At 38.6% G+C, this 19,391-nt stretch overlaps 1 protein-coding gene across 2 annotated transcripts in view; it reads left to right on the top strand.

The window, feature by feature from the left end:
- The first annotated feature begins 3,552 nt into the window (after positions 1 to 3,552).
- The window catches only part of CDADC1 (cytidine and dCMP deaminase domain containing 1), a 41,169-nt gene continuing 25,330 nt past the window's right edge, over positions 3,553 to 19,391 (top strand). Inside the window, exons 1-4 of one of the 2 annotated variants that reach the window (XM_036831687.1) lie at positions 3,553 to 4,474; positions 5,210 to 5,307; positions 11,812 to 11,886; positions 16,659 to 16,836. In XM_036831687.1, the coding sequence (XP_036687582.1) occupies positions 4,243 to 4,474; positions 5,210 to 5,307; positions 11,812 to 11,886; positions 16,659 to 16,836 (583 nt within the window). In that variant the 5' untranslated portion in view covers positions 3,553 to 4,242. The remainder of the gene's footprint in view (positions 4,475 to 5,209; positions 5,308 to 11,811; positions 11,887 to 16,658; positions 16,837 to 19,391) is intronic. The other variant, XM_036831688.1, reaches the window with a different exon arrangement.

Here is a 19,391-nt window from a genome sequence, read left to right as displayed (position 1 = left end):
AAATCACAATCGGACAACCGTCACGATGGTAGTTAATTCATGTGGGAATCCCCAATAGATGTCAAAGTTGGTGCGTGCGGGTTTAACATATATAGGGTATTGGCATAGTTTTGGGAGTATCTCCCCACAAAATACTTATAAATTACAAAGGGGAAAATAATGACTTTATGGTGTAGAAAACTGACAGGCACTAACTTGCCAGATGATTGAGGTTGGCGTCAACAGGGGTGGGATGAGTTAACACAGAGTTGCTTCCTGAGGTCATCCATGGAAAACCGCACAGCATCTTCTGCAGCATTCCCACCTGAGTCTGGTTGTGAGGAAACCTCAGAATGACCCCAGCTGACAGAAATCTTACAGAATGAAAAGCTTGTACCCTTTAAAACTGTTAATGTTGTGAAACAGAGGGAAAGACTGAGGAAAATGTTCCAGGCTGAAGGAAACTAACAAGATGCAAAACTCAGTGATTCTGGATGGGATGCTGAACCAGAAAGGAAAATGACATGTTGAAACACTTTTTGAAATTTGAAAGGGCCTGTGGGTTGAACAGTAGTGTCCAATCGATGGTGATTTCTTGTTTTGGATGGATGAATTAGCATGAGTTAGAGTCCTTATTTGGGGGCAGGGTGGAATTGAGTATACTGTCTTTAACCTGCTCTCAAATGATTCATAAAAAAGAATGAGGGGGAGTGGTGTGCAAAGGTAAGAGAGAGAGAAAGAATTATAAAAGATAGTGTAAATGTTGTAAAATGTTGAAAACTGCAAATCTGGGGAGAAGATATGGGAGCCCTTTGTACTGACAAGAGGTGAAGTAACAGGCAAAGGATCCATGACTGGAGGGTAATTTAGTAATATGTACAAATTTTGAGAAAAATATAACTTACCAAAAACTGACCAAGAAGAAATAGACAGTCTGAGTAGTCCTTTAACCAATAAAGAAATTGAATTAGTAGTGAAATATTTTTCCATTTAGAAGACACTAGGCTCAAATTGCTTTTCCAAGAGAATTTTAATAAACATTCAAGGAACAAATAATTCCAATCTTACACAACTTCTTCCTGAGAAAAGAAAAATAGGAAACACTACCCAACTCATTTAAGAGGTTGCCCTAATCAAGACATCAAAACCAAAGAGACCATGGTAAATTACACACTAAGCTCACTCATGAACACAGATTCAAAAATCTTAATAGGATATTAGCAAATTTAATCCAGCAATGAATAAAAAAATTACCCATAATGACCAAGATGGGTCTACCAAAGGAACACAAGGCTGGTTTAACATTAAGCAATCTTTTAGTACAATTCACCACATTAATTGATTAAGGGAGAAAAACTATAGGATCATATTATTAGATGCAGAGAATGCATTTGATAAAACTCAACATCCATTCATGATAATAATTCTCAGCAAGACAGTAGAGAAAGGACCTTTCTTAAGCTGATTAGAGGCATCTACCATGAGCATTTAATAAAGTTCAACATCTGATTAAAAAAAAAGAAATAGAAGTGAATTTGCATAATATGATAAAGGACAGCTATCAAAAGCCTACAGCAAAAACCATACTTTAAAGTCTAACATTGAAATAGTTTCCTCTAAAATCAGGAACAAGAAAAGATGCCTGTGCCTTTATCTCTACTCAACATTTCCCTAGCGATTCTAGAGTGCAGTAAGACAAGCAAATGATATAAAAGGTTTGAAGATTAGAAAGATACAAATAAAATTTTCATTATTTATAGATAATATAGGTTCAGTCTAGAAAACAAAAGAAACTAAAAATAAATAGTATTAGAATTAATAAAAGTTTAGCAAGATTGCTTAATATAAGATTAATATATAAAAATCACTTGCATTTCTATATATTAGGCACAAATACATACAAATACAATTTTTAAAAAGATGTTATTTATAATAGCAACAAAAAAATAAGATTAAATCATAAAATATATGCAGAATCTTTGTGGAGAAAAATTTTAAAACCTTTTGAAAAACCCAATATACAAAGTTAACACAGAATCACCATGTTCAGGGATGGGAAGCCTCTGTATCTCAAACTGATCTATAAATTCAATGCACTTCCAATCAACACGTCAGAGGAACTTTTTGAGGAATGTGACACTATGATTCTAAAACTTACATGGAAGATTAAAGGGTCAAGAATAACCAAGAAGGACTTCCCTGGTGGTCCAGTGGTTAAGACTCCACACTTCCAATGCAGGGGGCCCGGGTTTAATCCCTGGTTGGGGAACTAGATCCTGCATGCATGCTGCAACTAAGAGTCCACACACCACAGCTAAGAAGTCCGCATGCCACAACTAAGAAGCCTGAATGCCACAACTAAAGATCTCACATGCTGTAACGAAGATCCTGCAGGCCGCAACTAAGACCCGGCACAGCCTAAATTAATAAACAAATATTTTTTAAAACATTAAAAAAAAAAAGAGAGAATAACCAAAATATTCCTGAAGAAAATAAAGTGTTTTTTGTGGGGGGGGAGGGTAAGGGGGCAGAGGTGTAATCAACCAATGATATACAATATAGAGCCCAGAAACAGACTCATGTGTATATGGAAATTTGATACATGACAGAGGTGACATTGTAGATCAATGAGAAAATAGTGCTGGGATAACTGATTATCCAAGTGGAAAAAAAACTGGATCCCTACCTCACATCATACACAAAAATAAATTCTAGATGAATGAGGATACAAATATAAAAGGAAAAACTTATGGCTTTTAGAGGAAATATAAAAGTTATTTTTTAAAAATGGAGGTATAACTGACATAGAAAAATTAAAAAAACTTTATAACCTTGGGTAGAAAATGCTTTTTAAAAAGATACAAAGATACAAAACCCATTTAAGAAAATTATTTGTACATTTAGCACATTAAAATAAAGAACTATGCACTGAAAAACATCATTAAGTGAAAAAGCAAGTGACAAATGGGGAAAAGATATTTACCGTACACATACCCAACTGAGAATGAATATCCGGGATGTATAAAAAATGCTTACAAATGAATAAGAAATAACTACCAAATAGAAAAATGGTTAACAGGTATTTCATAGAGAGGACACATGTATAGCCAATCTATCTAAGTAGAAATCAGGGGGAATCACAACCACAAGATATCATTTTATGCCAACCAGATTGGTAAACATTAAAAGTTTGACAATACCAAGAATTAGTGGGGATATACAGCTATGTAAATTGGCCCAGTCTCTCTGGGAAACTTTTCAGCATTATCAGGGAAACTTGACAACAACAACTCAAGAATTCTACTCCTAAGTGTAGTCCCTAAAGAAACTCTTTCATATGAACATAAGGAGACATATATAAAAATGTTTAAAGCAGCATTGCTTGCAATAGCAAAAAGCTGGAGATAGTGCAAATGTCTTTTGACTCAAATATGGATAAATAAATTGTGGTATATAGCTACAATGAAATACTATACAGCAGTGACAATTAATGAACCACAGTCATACCCATCAACACTGAAAATTCTCTCTTTAATCCTTTACAAAATAATGTACTTTCATAATGTTGGCTTTTGCTTTCAGAGTCTCGGAGCAGTTTTTGTGTCTCACTATTTTTAAGTATTTCAAGTTGTGATAGCGCAAGTTGGTGATGGAAAACAGGCTCTGAGTCACTGGTGGAGGGAGGGGCTTCATTTTGAGTCATGCCTAGGACACTTACAAAACAATAAATTGCACTGGTCACAAATCCACAATGTCAGGTACTTCTCAGATTTTCCAGGGGCCACTTCCTCCTATCTTCAATTTTCCCACAACTACAGTTCTACCTCTTAACGTCTTCATGTGTTTAATAAGAAGCAGAACGTTCCTGTGGTGGTCCCTGGCACTAAGTTCCCCAGGACTGGCCAATCTTAGAGGATAACAACAATCTGGACCGCCCAGCTCCCACCCCGTTCGTCTCCCAAATTCTCCAAGACCTTGACCACGACAGACTGGGCAGGTTTCCATTTCAATTCTCCTTCGCTCTCTGACCAAAACTCTCATGTATGCGAAGCCCTCATCACCCTCTGAGAGTCTGCGCAACTTGGGACTTCGAGCCAAGACATCCTCAAGCGACCAGATTTCAGCAAAACCTACGAACACAGTCAAATACAAGTGTCAAATGATTTATTGTGTAGTGTTTCCTACCTACACGGTCGCGCCCGAGGAGCAGCCCTGTATTGCCTCATCCACGCCTCGCCGTGACGTCACACAGGGCGCCGGGAAATGGCCGCCGGGCTCCTACGTCATTCGGTCGCGCAGAGTTGGTTGTTGCTGTACAGTTGCTGGGAGGAGGCGAGAAGTGGGGTAGCTGGGGCAAAGGATCGTGCAGTACAGCGAAAGGTTTCCAGGGCAGCAGAGGCCGCTGGGCTGGCGATGAAAGAAGCAGGGCAGATGCAAAATCTGGAGAGCGAGGGGGCCGGACGGTCAGTCAGCACCCAGACTGGCAGCATGACCGGTGAGTGCCCCGAATCCTTGTCCCGCCACTCGCCTTTCGCTCTCCTCTGTGCGTCTCCCGCCGTTTCACTCTGGGTTCCCTGCCTGGCCGTCTTCGCCTGCGTTTCTGCTCCTGGGTGTCCCATCCCTGCCCTGGGCGCGTCCCCACCTCGGTCACCGGAATCCCTTGGCCCGGCTGCACTGGCTTTTGAAGTTGCGCTCACTACTCCCCTTTACTTTTCCTCCCAGCACCTGGAGCTGGGATCGACGAGCCTGCAAATTCCCCAAACTGTGTTTTTTATTCGATTTCAAAATTAACCGCACGCGACGCTTTCCTGTATTTCAACTGCTTTATTTTTAAGGTCACCGTATTTTTAGTTTTGGGTTCTAACCACTGACCTTGTTGCAACGCTTCGTCACAGTGCAAAGTAAAGGTTGCTCCACGATGATCTCAGATGCAAGGACTTTTCATAACTTTTTTTGGATTGTTCCCATAGCTACGTGTATCAGCTGTACTATTTTCTTCTGCTGGGTGAAAGAGGGCCCAACTTTGGAAAGTGCTGGAAGAGGTTGCCGGCAAGGAGGTTGAAATCAGTCTTCTGATAAGAAAGTGCTTTGATTCTCTTGCACACGAATCCTTTTTCTCTGCCTCCTGCTAAAACAGCTGAGCTAAGGCTGCAGCACCCAAGTGGCATTGAGCTTAGTTCTTATTTTCATCATTAGTAAAATGTTAAAATGTTTGCCCTCTCTTTTGCAGGTGAAATACCAAGGCTTTCTAAAGTCAACCTTTTCACTCTGCTCAGTCTCTGGATGGAGCTCTTCCCAGCAGTCAAAAGTCAAAGACAAAAGTCTCAGGTATAATTTGTTTCCTTGGACAGTTTTTCCCCTTAGACAAGCGGTGGTCTAAAATTTTATTTTATTGCTCTAGTTTCGGTCACACTTAAACTCAACAAGGCTTCAAATTTGCAAAATACCTTCATGGTTTAGTGTGATACTTGCAATTCATAGCTGTGATAGTTTCTCTTTCCAGTCTAAAAGTGGAATACGTAGTTACCCTCTCAGACTGCCATCTGTATTTTCTTTGGTCAGGTGTCTGTTAAGGTCTTTGGCCCATTTTTTAATCAGGTTGTTTGTTTTCTTACTGTTGAGTTTTAAGAGTTCTTTATATATTTTGGAGAACAGTCTTTTATCAGATGTGTCTTTTATGAATATTTTCTCCTAGTCTGTGACTTGTCTTCTCATTCTCCTGACATTGTCCTTTGCAGAGAAGTTTTAAAATTTTAATGAAGTCCAGCTTATCATTGATTTCTTTCATGCATCATGCCTTTGGTGTTGTAATTAAAAAGTCATCGCCATACTCAAGATCACCTAGGTTTTCTCCTATGGTTATCTTCTAGGAGTGTTATAGTTTTGTATTTTACGTTTAGGTCTATGACGCATTTTGAGTTAATTTTTGTGAAGGGTGTAAGGTCTGTGTGTAGATAGGGAATTCACTTTTCATGATAAAATGATATCTCTTGGAGTAGTTTTCTCCCAAGACCTATGTAAAATGTTTTATAAATAGTAAAACATTATTTAAAATATTATGCATTTTTATTCCCTATTTTTCAACCACTCCCCTAACCCCCACCCTGGCTCCACATATTATTAATGGCTTTGAGAAAGTTCTCCATTTTTTTCATGGATTTTGAAGTCCTTTATTCTTTCTAGTTATTAACAGCTTAGTATTATTTTATGAAAGTAGAAGACTTCTAAGCTGTTGGGTTTTCTGTTTTTGTTTTTTGTTTTTTTGTTTTGTTTTGTTTTGTATTTTGCGGATGAAATTTCTCTTGAAGAGACAGATTAGAAGCAAATGTTCAGAGATTTACGCCTTTTAAAAGTGCATTTAAAAAGCTGGGCTTTGCAGTGGAGTGTTATTCAACCACGGGAAGGAAGGACATCCTGCCATTTGCAGCACTGTAAATGAACCTTGAGCACATTATGCTAAATGAGATAAGTCAGACAGAGAAAGACAATTACTGTATGATCTCACTTATATGTAGAATCTAGAAAAGCCAAACTCAGAGAGAGTAAAATGGTGGTTACCATGGGCTGGGGCCGGGGGGGACAGGGACAGATGTTGTTTAAGGGTACAAACTTATGAGTAGTAAGTAAGCCCTGGAGATCTAATGCACAGTGCAGTGAATGTAGAAAACAATATTGTATTATAATCATCAAACATGCTAAGAGATAGAGGTGCTAATTATTATTATTGTTATTATTTTATTTATTATTTATTTTTTTTGGCTGTGCCGGATCTTAGTTGAGGCACATGGGATCTTTGTTGCGGCATGTGGACTTGCTGGTTGTGGCATGCGAACTCTTTTTTTTTTTTTTTTTTTTTTGCGAACTCTTAGTTGCGGCATGTGGGATCTAGTTCCCTGACCAGGGATTGAACCTGGGTCCCCTGCGTTGAGAGCATGGAGTCTTACCCACTGGACCACCAGCGAAGTCCCTAGAGGTGCTAATTATTGCTACAATGGCAATCATATTACAATATATAAATGTATCAAATTAATATATTATACACCTTAATATTGTGCAATGTCATATGTCAAGTATATTTCAGTTAAAAATAAATTAATTAAAGGCTGGGCTTTTTACAAATTGAGTAACAATTTTGAAGAACTTTTTTTTTTTTTTTTTTTTTTTTATTTATTTCTAGTTGTGTTGGGTCTTCGTTTCTGTGCAAGGGCTTTCTCTAGTTGCGGCAAGAGGGGGCCACTCTTCATCGCGGTGCACGGGCCTCTCACCATCGCGGCCTCTCTTGTTGCGGAGCACAGGCTCCAGACGCGCAGGCTCAGCAGTTGTGGCTCACGGGCCCAGCTGCTCCGCGGCATGTGGGATCTTCCCAGACCAGGGCTCGAGCCCGCATCCCCTGCACTGGCAGGCGGACTCTCAACCACTGCGCCACCAGGGAAGCCCGAAGAACCTTTTTTAATATCAAGATTTGGTCTCATTTTAATTCATTCACACACACACACACACACACACACACACACACACTCACACACCTCAAGAATACATCCTGTTCTTTTTCAGCAGAGAGGCACATTAAATTAAATAAATAATTCCACTATTAATTGCACATGATGTTCATAAAGTTGATTAAGATCTTCTTCCTATTAAGAGAAGAAAAATGTTCTTTAAGCTAAAGTAATAAATTTGTTTCACTTAAATTATTTATCCTGCTTCTGCTATACAAATTAAGTCACAGAAACTCTAAGATGCAATTTCACACGTACTTGTATTGGAAACATTGCTTTTGACACTTTACAAACCTTTGTCTTTTTAAAAATAAAATATTTTTATGTGTTACGAAAGTAATACATGTTTATTATTTATAAAATTGACAGAAGAAAAAAAAAATCCCTCATAATTCCACCACCTAGAGGCTACTATCATTTTTGTGTTGTTTCTCAATCTTTTTTCTCTATTTCCTTTACTCATTTGATATCATTTAATTCTGGATCCTGCCCTTTTCACTTAACATAGGAAAATCCTCATGCTGTAATACTATTATAAACACTGGAGTGGCAACTTAGTCTAATGCTTTGGGAGTAGCCAGTGGTTTCGCAGTTAGCTTGCCTGGGTTCAAATCCTAGCTCCATCTCTTACTAGTTGTGTAACCTTGCGTGAGTTACTTTACCTTTTTCTGTGTCATCTTCCTCATCTGTAAAATGGAATGTTACTGGTACATATTACATGGAACTTTTATTGAAAAATGAATGACTTAATATTTGTAAAGGTCTTAGTGCTTGGCATATACTATGTACTTTATGTGTTTGTTATTTTTATTTTATTTTATTTATTTATTTTTTAAAGTAGAGGGAAGGATTATTTATTTATTTATTTTTGGCTGTGTTGGGTCTTCGTTTCTGTGCGAGGGCTTTCTCCAGTTGCGGCAAGCGGGGGCCACTCTTCATCACGGTGCGCGGGCCTCTCACTATCGCGGCCTCTCTTGTTGCGGAGCACAGGCTCCAGACGCGCAGGCTTAGTAATCGTGGCTCACGGGCCCAGTTGCTCCGCGGCATGTGGGATCTTCCCAGACCAGGGCTCGAACCCGTGTGCCCTGCATTGGCAGGCAGATTCTCAACCACTGTGCCACCAGGGAAGCCCTGTTTGTTTTTAGATCCCACATATAAGAGAGATCATATGGTATTTGTCTTTCTCTGTTTGACTTACTTCACTTAGCATAATGCTCTTGAGATCCCTTTGTGTTGTTCCAGATGGCAAGATTTCATTGTTTTATGGCTAGATAATATTCCACTGTGTGTGTATGTATATATATGCCACAATTTCTTTATCCATCCATCTGTTGATGGACACTTAGGTTGTTTTCATATTTTGGCTTTTGTAAGTAAATGATGCTTCAGTGAACATTGGGAGTGCATATATCTCTTCAAGTCAGTGTTTTCATCTTCTTTGGATAAATACCCAGAAGTGAAATTGGTGGATCATATTGTAGTTCTACTTTTAATTTTTAGAGGACCCTCCATACTGTTCTCCATAGTGGCTGCACCAACTTACACTCTCACCAACAGTGCCTGACAGCTCCCTTTTCAGCACACCCTAACCCCAACACTTGTTACTTCTAGTCTTTTTGATAATAGCCATTCTGACAGGTGTGAGGTGGTATCTCATTGTGGTTCTGATTTGCATTTCCCTGATGATTAATGATGTAGAGTATCTTTTTGTGTACCTGTTGGCCATCTGTATATCTTCTTTGGAAAAATGTCTATTCAGATCTTCTGCCCGTTTTTTAATTGGATTTGTTGGTTTTTTGCTGTTGAGTTGTATGAGTTCTTTATATATTTGGGATATTAGCCTTTTGTCAGGTATGTGATTTGCAAATATTTTCTCCCATTCAGTAGGTTGCCTTTTCGTTTTCTTGATGGCTTCTTTTGCTGTGCAGAAGCTTTTTAGTTTGTTGTATTCCCAGTTGTTTATTTTTGCCTTTGTTGCTTTTGCTCTTGGTGTCAGATTCAAAAAATTGCCAAAATCTATGTCAAGGAACTTACCACCTGTTTTCTTCTAGGAATTTTATGGTTTTTATTATCATTTTATTGTCCTCTTAACGATTGCATAACAGTCCATTGTAGCAGTGTAACATGTTTATTCCCTTATTATTGGACATTTAAATTGTCTGTCATTTTTACCAGCCTTATGGAATTATTAACTACAGCCACTTCAGAATATAACTACTATCTGAGTTTTCTATGTTGTCAAATATTTACAGTGTATGAGTGTGCCTTGAGGATTGTTCAGCAAGTTATATATTGAGTATAAAGAGTAAGAATTTTTAATAATCCAGTCTAAAACTAGATAAATGAGTAGGAGAGAAACTATTTATGAGACTTCTGAGGAAAAAAACCATAAGTACTTAAAAGTTTTGAAATAGAAATCGAGTACTGTTGAACACGGCTGTCATTTAAAAATAGTTCTCTCTCCTACTGGTTTATAGTTTTAAATTTCAGTTAAGTAAGACTTACCTAAATTGCCTGAATGTTACTTTAGTAAGAATTAGAATAACTGCATTGTTCCCTCATATTTCTCTGCACATCACATATTTGTCTTTCTCTCCCAGCTCTTCCCATTGTGTCCTCTGGTGTTGTACCTTATCTTTATGCTAAAAGACCTCACATACTTTTCCAGAACAGAAGTAATATAGGATAACAGTGAAGACAATGGATTTAGGGCTCAGATCCTTGCTTACCCATTTATTAGTTATGTAACTATGGTTGAGATATTTAATCTCTATCCACAATTACTTCATCTGCAAAATGGGAATAATCATAGCTACTTTTGTAAAGTTGTAAAGATTACATGAGGTAATTTAGGGCCTGATACATGGCCAACACTCAGTAAATGTTGGGTATTATTATCATACATATAATCAGCATCACCACTACTACCATCCACACCCCCATAATTACATTACCAACATAATTACTTCCTCCACTTCCTGTTCTGCTTGAACAGAAACCTCATTCCCAGGACATGGCTTTTCTTGTAAATTTCTTAGAGGTTACTCCTTTTCTAGCATCCAGCCCTTGTTTCAGAAAACTAAGAGGTCAACATACACCGAGTTTGTCATTCCCACTTTCAAACTTTCTTCGATTTATTGCATATCCCACCTACTTTGGGGCTCACAGAATTCTGCTATTTCACTCTGTCATCTACTTACCTCATAATCACTTTCCTGTGTGCGTAAATCATAAGCTCTATAAGAGCTGCATCCTGAGCAGCTGGGTTTATGGCTGGCACATAGAAAGGGTTCAATAAATATTTGTTGAATTAATAAATGAAAAATAAATCTGCTAAGAAAATTTGTGTTCAAAAACTGGTTGCATGGATGGATGGATGGATGAATGAATTTATCCCCTGGTTCAAAACTTTCTACTTGAAGTTTTACTTTTAGAGGAGACTTATGGACATTCCTATATTAGTGTCAACAAAGTTCATGGCTTAAAACAACACAAATGTATATTCTTACAGTTCTATAGGTCAGAAGTCCAAAATGGGTCTCACTAGACTAAAATCAAAACGTTGCCAGGGCTGCATTCCTTCTATAGACTCTGAGGGAGAATCTGTTTCCTTGCCTTTTCCAACTTCTAGAAGCTGCCCACATTGCTTAGCTTGTGAACCTCTTCTTCCACTTTCAATGCCAGCAATGGCGGGATGAGGCTTTTTCATGTTGCATCCTTCTAGCACTGACTCTCCTGCCTCCCTCTTTCACTTATAGGACCCTTGTGGTTACATTGGTAATGTGATTACATTGCCCAAATAATCCAGGACAACCTCCCCATCTCAAGATGATTAGCAACTTTAATTCCGTATGCAACCTTGCCATGTAATATAACATAGCCACAGGCTCCAGGGATTGGGGCCGGGAGGTCTTTGGGGGACCATTATTCTGCCTACCACAATCCAGTTCATATCCTTGCTACATAGTTCTTCACCTTCCCAATGCCAGGTAATTTACCTCTATTCCCCTTTAGTCCTTCTTAGCCATGGCCACACTAGGACTTTTCCATTGCTCAAAACTGCCCCAACTCTGAAACCTTAAACTACAGAATTTTATTTTCAGTTCTTCTGTATTTTGGAAAAGTATTCAGGGGCCAGATTATAAAAGCCTTATTTTCTAGGTTGAGTAGTCTGAACTTGAACCTGAACAAAGCAGGAAGTCAATACAGAGTTTCATCGAGGAAAAAAATAAATGGCCACAGCCAAAGAAACCAGTCTTTAAATAGGAAATATTGAATTAATCGCATCTTATGTACTAATCTTTTTTTCCCCCCTTAATCTGCGTTTAATTAGGAAAGGGAGGAAGGCAAGCATGGACCCTTAGGAGATAATGAAGAGATGGCCAGAGTATCTACTGACAAAAAACAGGTGAATTTTTATGATTTAAAAAAAAGATATAGGCTCATAATAACAAAGCAAAAGGAATGGTATAAAGTAGAATAAAAGTCTCTTTTATACTCAAGTTCCCCATTCCCACTTCCAAGAGAGTTTTTGTATCCTCTTCTAAAAATTATACATTTACAAGACTATACATGTCTCTCCAAAGGTTGGGGGTGGTGAGGGAGAACAGATGGGATTATGTATTCTGTAATATGTTCCTACATCTTGCTCTTTCTTAAAATTTTTCAAATTTAACTCTTCTCACCTTCCCATATTAGTTTATATAGATGTGTTGAGAAACACTCTTCATGTTCTTTCAAACTCCCAACACATCCTGCCGGTCTTGCCAAGAATGCAAGGCCCTAACTGTTCTTTACCTAGGCCATTTCTCAAGAGTTGTGTTTGCCACAAGCAACCCTGAGGGTTGAGATAATGTCTCCCTCTGGGACATAGAGCAGGTTTGCTCACTATTTGCAATAAAACACAACAGATTCCCGAGCTCAGTGTTCCTCTCCTGTAACACAACCCGCTTCATGTCCAGGACTCCATATGGACCCATCTGCATGACCCCTTGTGGGACTTGTGGGCAAGGGCACCATCACAAACATGATGCTCACACGGCTTGCTGTGCTGTGAACCATAAAGTCCTTTGTTTCTGACCCAGGAGTTTCATGTCTTCTGCTAGCATCCATGAAACAGTAACAGGCTAACTTACTAGCTTGTAAGTAGGGTAAAATCAAAGCCCAAACCTGGCAAGATGAACCTTGTTCTTTTTAATATTGCATAGTATTTCCTTGCTATTTTAATCTTTTGAGTTTTCCAGAGAGATTCTGATTCATTGGGTGTGAAGTGGAGACATGTATATTTTGAAAAAAGTTACCTTGATGATTCTGATGTACATTCCTGGAGATTTCCTGATTATTTCTGAGAGTGAGTCCCTAAAATGCCCAACAAGAATATAGAAATAATTTATTTTAGAATAGTTAGATGTTTTTAATTATAAGAAAGGCAAAAGGGAAAAAGAGTTGTGAATTGCCATTTAAGTAAATGTACTAGTTCATTTACAAACCAGACTGTCCTCTTTTGCCTATGTTTTAATGTAAAACTCTGTGACTAGGATTACATAGACACTTGCCAAGGTGTTAGTGAAGTGAAGCAAAATCAGAATCCAGAACAGTGATTCACTGCAAAGATTCAGTCTTCTGGGAGTTGGAGTAAGTGGAAGTATCGAAATGAATGCAACTTAGGCTTTTATTGGTTTGGTTTTGTTTTCAGTTTGGGATGGAAAAATCTTGGTCTCAAACTTGATATTTTGGCCTTAACTAGAAACAAAATGGAAAAAAAATGTATATATTTTCTGAAGTGAAAAGGACTCTAGACAAAAAAGTGATAAACTTGGCCTAAAAGATTGTTCCAATAAAAAAATAAATTGATGAGTATGTTTCCTATTTTTTAGGAATAATTTTTTTTAAAGTCTTTTGTGGTCAGGGTTTCTGGCTTTATTTCTGTCTGCATAACTGCTTAGAAAATCTAAAGCTAAAATCATTTAATTGCAGCCATTTCCATTGGTCACAATTGGTTCATTTAAATAAAATGAGCTCTAGTCTACTGAGATCTTTTGATAAGGCCTCATCAGTGATAATTTTTTTAAAAGCTTGCTGGAAGTATCTAGAAGTAGATACTAACATATTCTTTATGTTTGAGGAACGTAAAGCTCTTACGAAATTTTGGGATAGGGAGGGGAAAGGAGTCAAGGTAAATTTAAGGCTTATTTTAAAAGCCAGTATAGACAGGTCTTTCATATTTAATCTATGGTTTTGGACATATATTTTGTAAGGGAAAGATTTTTGTATTCCTTTTAAATGTCCAGAATGTTTAGGAGATGGTTGATTACCTCTGAAAGGGAATTCTATGAAATCTTCTCTGTTCCTTCACATTTCACAAAGTATCATTCTCCATAGTTTCAAAAATTTATACTCATAATTGAAACCGAAACTTGACTATTTTAGTAAATACAGCTTTGGTCTGATCTTTAAAGTGATTTCAGATGTGTCCTATTGGGAATAACTGTAGAGTAAAATCCCTTTGAAAGGGAGTAGGGAATAATGGACGCTCTGTTCTCAGCCCAAGTTCCCCTCATATTGTAAAATCCCTTATGAACCCAAGGATTAGGTTTACATTCCTTACTTCAGGATCTTTTGCTGTGAAAACAGCATAGACTGTTGTGCGGCTTATGTAGAACTGATTTTTAATTCTTTATTTATTTATTTATTTATTTATTTATTTATTTATGGCTGTGTTGGGTCTTCGTTTCTGTGCGAGGGCTTTCTCTAGTTGCGGCAAGCGGGGGCCACTCTTCATCGCGGTGCGCGGGCCTCTCACTATCGCGGCCTCTCTTGTTGCGGAGCACAGGCTCCAGACGCGCAGGCTCAGTAGCTGTGGCTCACGGGCCTAGTTGCTCCGCGGTATGAGGGATCTTCCCAGACCAGGGCTCGAACCCGTGTGCCCTGCATTGGCAGGCAGATTCTCAACCACTGCGCCACCAGGGAAGCCCTAGAACTGATTTTTAACCTTAGTCTATTTTATCTGATATTAATATTGTTACAGCAGCTTATATGATGAGTATCTGTGTAAGTCAGGATACTTTAGGTTTAAAGTTACCACTCTTTAGAACTCCAGCCAGTGCTCGGCCTCTGGGGCTTAAAGCAAAGTCAGCCCAGTCCCTGACTGTGGGTGGGACGCTGCTGAGATAGCTGCAGTTCACTGCTTTTGCTTTGAGTTCTCTCTTCCTTTCTAACACCTGAGGATTATGTCTTCCTTTCTTCTGAGCTTGACTATGCATTTTAAAACATTTTTAAAATTATAAATAATCTATATATTTGTAGGAGGTGGGTCCTACCACATTAGTCCAGACTGCCATAGTCCTAAAAATTGTTAGAGTCAATTTTTAGAAAGAAGTTGAGAATTATCTTTATTTTAATCAGTATTTAAAATATTTTAAAATTTAGTAGACGTAAGCTATTGTATATAGGATGGATAAACAACAAGGTCCCTGTATATCACAGAGAACTATATTCAATATCCTATCATAAACCATAATGGAAAAGAATATTAAAAAAAAAAAGAATGTATATATATGTATAGCTGAACCACTTTGCTTTACAGCAGTAATTAACACAACATTGTAAATCAACTATACTTAAATAAAAAAAATTTTTTTGAAAACTTAATATGACCTCTGATTTAGTTCTGCCTTTTACCATCTATGGGTCTTTCAGAAAATCATGTAAACTCTGGGCTTCACTTATCCATGTGTAAAATCACAGGGTTTTCCAAGTTTTTCCTTATTATCTAGAAACTTAATACTAAGTAGTCTTAGACTAGATTAAGAAACAAGTCAAATCGACTTCATTATTGCCCTTTACTAGGTTAAAATGTATTCATTTTTGGGCCGCTCTCACCTTCTGAGATGGCCCACACTCTGTCTGTGGAGTGTGTTTCTAAATAAATCTACTTCTTACCTATCACTGTGTCTCTCACTGAATTCTTTCTGCCATGAGACATCAAGGACCTGAGCTTCATTAAGTTCTGATCACACAGGAAGTGGGACCCCTTCCAGGGACCGAGAGTGGGCTCTTGTCTAACACTCAGAAATGAATTGCCCGAGGAGACATATGTGCTGACAAAGCAAGAGACTTTACTGGGAAGGGGTGCCCAGGCGGAGAGCAGTAGGGCTGCGCCGCACAGCCTGCGGGATCTTAATCTTGATCAGGGATCGAACTCGAGCCCCCTGCAGTGGAAGTGCAGAGTCTTAACCACTGGACCGCCAGGGAAGTTCCCCAACCCCTTCATTTATAGGTGAGGAAAATGACAACCAAAGTCAGACAGCTAGCAGGGAGCACAACTGTCTTTGGAAGCAAGATGCTTAGAAAGTAGGTGTCATGAGCTCAACTCAGTAGTGTTTCCTGGGGCTTCCCTGGTGGCGCAGTGGTTGAGAGTCTGCCTGCCAATGCGGGGGACACGGGTTCGAGCCCTGGTCTGGGAAGATCCCACATGCCGCGGAGCAACTAAGCCCGTGAGCCACAACTACTGAGCCTGCGCGTCTGGAGCCTGTGCTCCGCAACGGGAGAGGCCGCGACAGAGAGAGGCCCGCGCACCGCGATGAAGAGTGGCCCCCGCTCGCCACAACTGGATAAAGCCCTCGCACAGAAATGAAGACCCAACACAGCCAAAAAATATATATATATAAATAAATTAATTAATTAAAGAAACGTTTAAAAAAAAAAATAGTGTTTCCTGTCTGAAAGAGAGGTATCTGCCATCCCTTCCCAGCCTCCACCTCCTGGTTTTGCACAAGCTTGTGCCCCTTGCTCCTGACAGCCACACCTTCGGCAAGCCAGCTCCTAGCTATCATTCAGACCTCAAATTAAATGTCACCTCCTCTAAGAAGCCTCCTCAAAAAAAAAAAAAAAAAAGTATTCATTTTTTACTAGGGTAAATTTATGATAATTAAATGCATAATTGCTTGGTTAATAAAGCCTAGATTTAGAAAATTTCTGGTAGAAAGTCAACATTACACTTTCAGAAAAAATTTTGGACCTAATGAGAAATGTGCTTTTGTTCAAACTGTGTTCAGATGAAGAACTAAACAAAACTTTCATTTTATTAATAAATCAAGTATAATCCATGATACAATCATTAGATATTATAACTAATCACATAAATTATAAAATAAATTATTATTTTGTATCTTAATGTAGGTGAAGAGAACTGGTCTTGTGGTGGTGAAAAACATGAAAATTGTTGGTCTCCACTGTTCAAGTGAAGATTTACATGCTGGGAAAATCGCTCTGATAAAACATGGGTCAAGGTTGAAAAACTGTGATCTTTATTTTTCCAGAAAACCATGTTCTGCTTGTTTGAAAATGATTGTAAATGGTAAGTGCAGATAGGCTTTGTTGGAGATTAATAGCATTTATCTGAGAACAAATCAAGTGGGAACAAATTGCCTAAATACCACAGAGATAATTTAGAAATATAAATATATATCTGAAGACAGTTTGATGTACTGTAAGAAGAAGAGTTGGAAAACATGGATTCTGGTCTCAGCTCTGTCACTAACTAGTTAGATTACCCTCAGTGTATTGGTAGATTTAATACTAGCTGCTATAACAAATAAGCATCAACATTTCAGTGGCTTAATACACTAGACACTTATCACCCATGTAATAGTCCAATGCAAGTGTTGCTGAACAGCAGACAGCTGTTCTCCATGTGGTTGATCCGTGGGCCTAGGCATCTTCTGTCTTGTTGCTACTGTCATCCTTCTGGCCTCCTCTGCATCTAGAGACAGAGAGTAGAGAAGGCATACCTGCTTCTTAAAAACCCTGGCCTGGAAGTCACAGACATCATTTCTGTTCACATCCATTGTGGGAACTGTAGTTTCTGGCTGGGCGGCTGCCTCCCAATGACCACTCTACCCTTTGGAAGGAGGAGAACAAAGTATTAACATATAGCTATCTATCTCTGCCACTCTGGGCTACTCACTAATCCTCTTTGTGCTTATGATTCTATTTTGCACCCAGGTAAGTATTCAGACCACTTTCCTATTTAAAAAATAGTATATCTTTTACATAGGCACTGTGATAATTGTGATTTATAATATGAATTATATACTTAGTCTTCATTCCATTTTGGACACAGAGCAACTAAAATCTTTTGAATTTCCTGAGTGTTAAGAATGAGAAAGGTATCTTTTGTTATTCATAACAAGTCCCTTTCCACCATTACTGAGTTTATGTTAATGAGGTAACTTTTGGGAATCCCCTGTGGATGGGGCCTGGTTGCCAGGGGAACCAGCCAGGTGACTAGAGGGTTGGAACTTGCAGCCTCACCCCCACCAGACCTCTGGGGAGGAGAGACGGGCTAGAGTTTGAGTTCAAACACCAATGGCCAGTGACCTAATCAATCATGCCTATGTAATGAAGCTTCCTTAAAACCCAGAAGGACAGGGTTCAGATTGCTTCTGGGGAAAAAAAAGGCTAATGTAGTTCCTAATCCTTTCCCTCAAGCTGTTATTTGGGGGCAAAAACCAATTTAATGTAACACATCATGTAATACCAAATGAGTAATAACAGCTGTAAATGACATATGAGCTCAGAGGAGAGACAGTGATCCCTGCAGGCTGGCATGTTATAAATAGCTGGGGCTTAAGCTGGACCTTCATGGGTCAGATGTAGAGGAGGAGGAACACATTCCTGGTCAGGAGGACAATGCATGCGGGGTCATCAAGTTGTGAGAAGCAGGGTTCTGGGGGTCAGTGTTTGGAGTGGAAAATTATTCTTGAAGAGAATAGTGGCAGAAGGATTATAATGATAGGTTGGGGCCTTAATGGAGAACTTTGAAAAACTGTCTGGCCTTTGGGCTTTATCTTATAGAACAGAGTTGCTAAACTTGCTTTCAGGAAGAGCGGTTTTTTTTTATATCAAAGTCTTAAGAGTAAGGATCAGATCGGTGATCAGGGCAGTTCCCTTAAGCTACAAGTGGAAGCACTTCCAGAAGAAATGGTCATGTGGCTAGAGCCTCCTGGCCTGCATCGAGTATTTCAAGCTGGTAGGTAGGCATCTATGATAAGTTATTAGATTCTGTAGTCTTTCCCCTGCAATTACAAATAGAGAAGGTAAGTGTGATAGTGGTGGTGACATTTTTTTCTCCTTTTCCCATTGAAGAGTTTTGAGCAGGATGTAACATGATTAAGATTATTATTTGTTGTTGTTATTGAATTAGAACATGGAAAGATAAAGAGGTTGAGAGCTTGATCAGTAGACTGTTGCATTAGATAAGGTGTAAAATAGGGTTCAGGTGGCGGCATTGATCTAGAAAGGAAAGAATGTGAAAGAACCAGACATTTGTCGACTCATCTCTTCTAGAGTCAAGAGAGAAGAATGAATAAAAGTCGTGTTTTGCGCTGAGTTGACTACACTCAAAGCACTCTTAATAGCCTCAGAGCCAAGAATTAGAAAAATGTTGGAGTACGAGTAATTCACCATTGCTTGTGTCTTTGAGTTCAGACACTTAAACCTGGCAAGAGAGATAATGCAATGTGGAAAATCAGGAAGGACATGCAATGGAAATGCTTTTATGCTGGTATTAGAGCCATATATAAATAAAATTGCTATGTTTGATTAGGCTTATGTATTATTTACTTATCTTGGAAAGGGGCATGGTTTAACCCCATGCTCTAGCTAACTTATTTCAGTTATAATTACTGTTACCTCAGTTACAAAGCAAACATTTCTAAAGCATAGTGGTTCTCAAAGTGTGGTCTGTGACCTCCTCACGGTCCACAAGGTCAAAACTATTTTCATAATAACACTACATTTATGCTAATAGTACTAAAAAAATGTTGAGTAAAACTACTGTTGCAGTTGTATGAATCAAGGCAATAGTAGTCATTGTACTCTTACATAGCCACCTATTTGGAGTTTAAAAAT

This window comes from Balaenoptera musculus, chromosome 18 (assembly GCF_009873245.2).
Source record: "Balaenoptera musculus isolate JJ_BM4_2016_0621 chromosome 18, mBalMus1.pri.v3, whole genome shotgun sequence".
NCBI classification, from domain to species: domain Eukaryota; kingdom Metazoa; phylum Chordata; class Mammalia; order Artiodactyla; family Balaenopteridae; genus Balaenoptera; species Balaenoptera musculus.
This window is presented reverse-complemented; position numbering and strand designations above follow the sequence as displayed.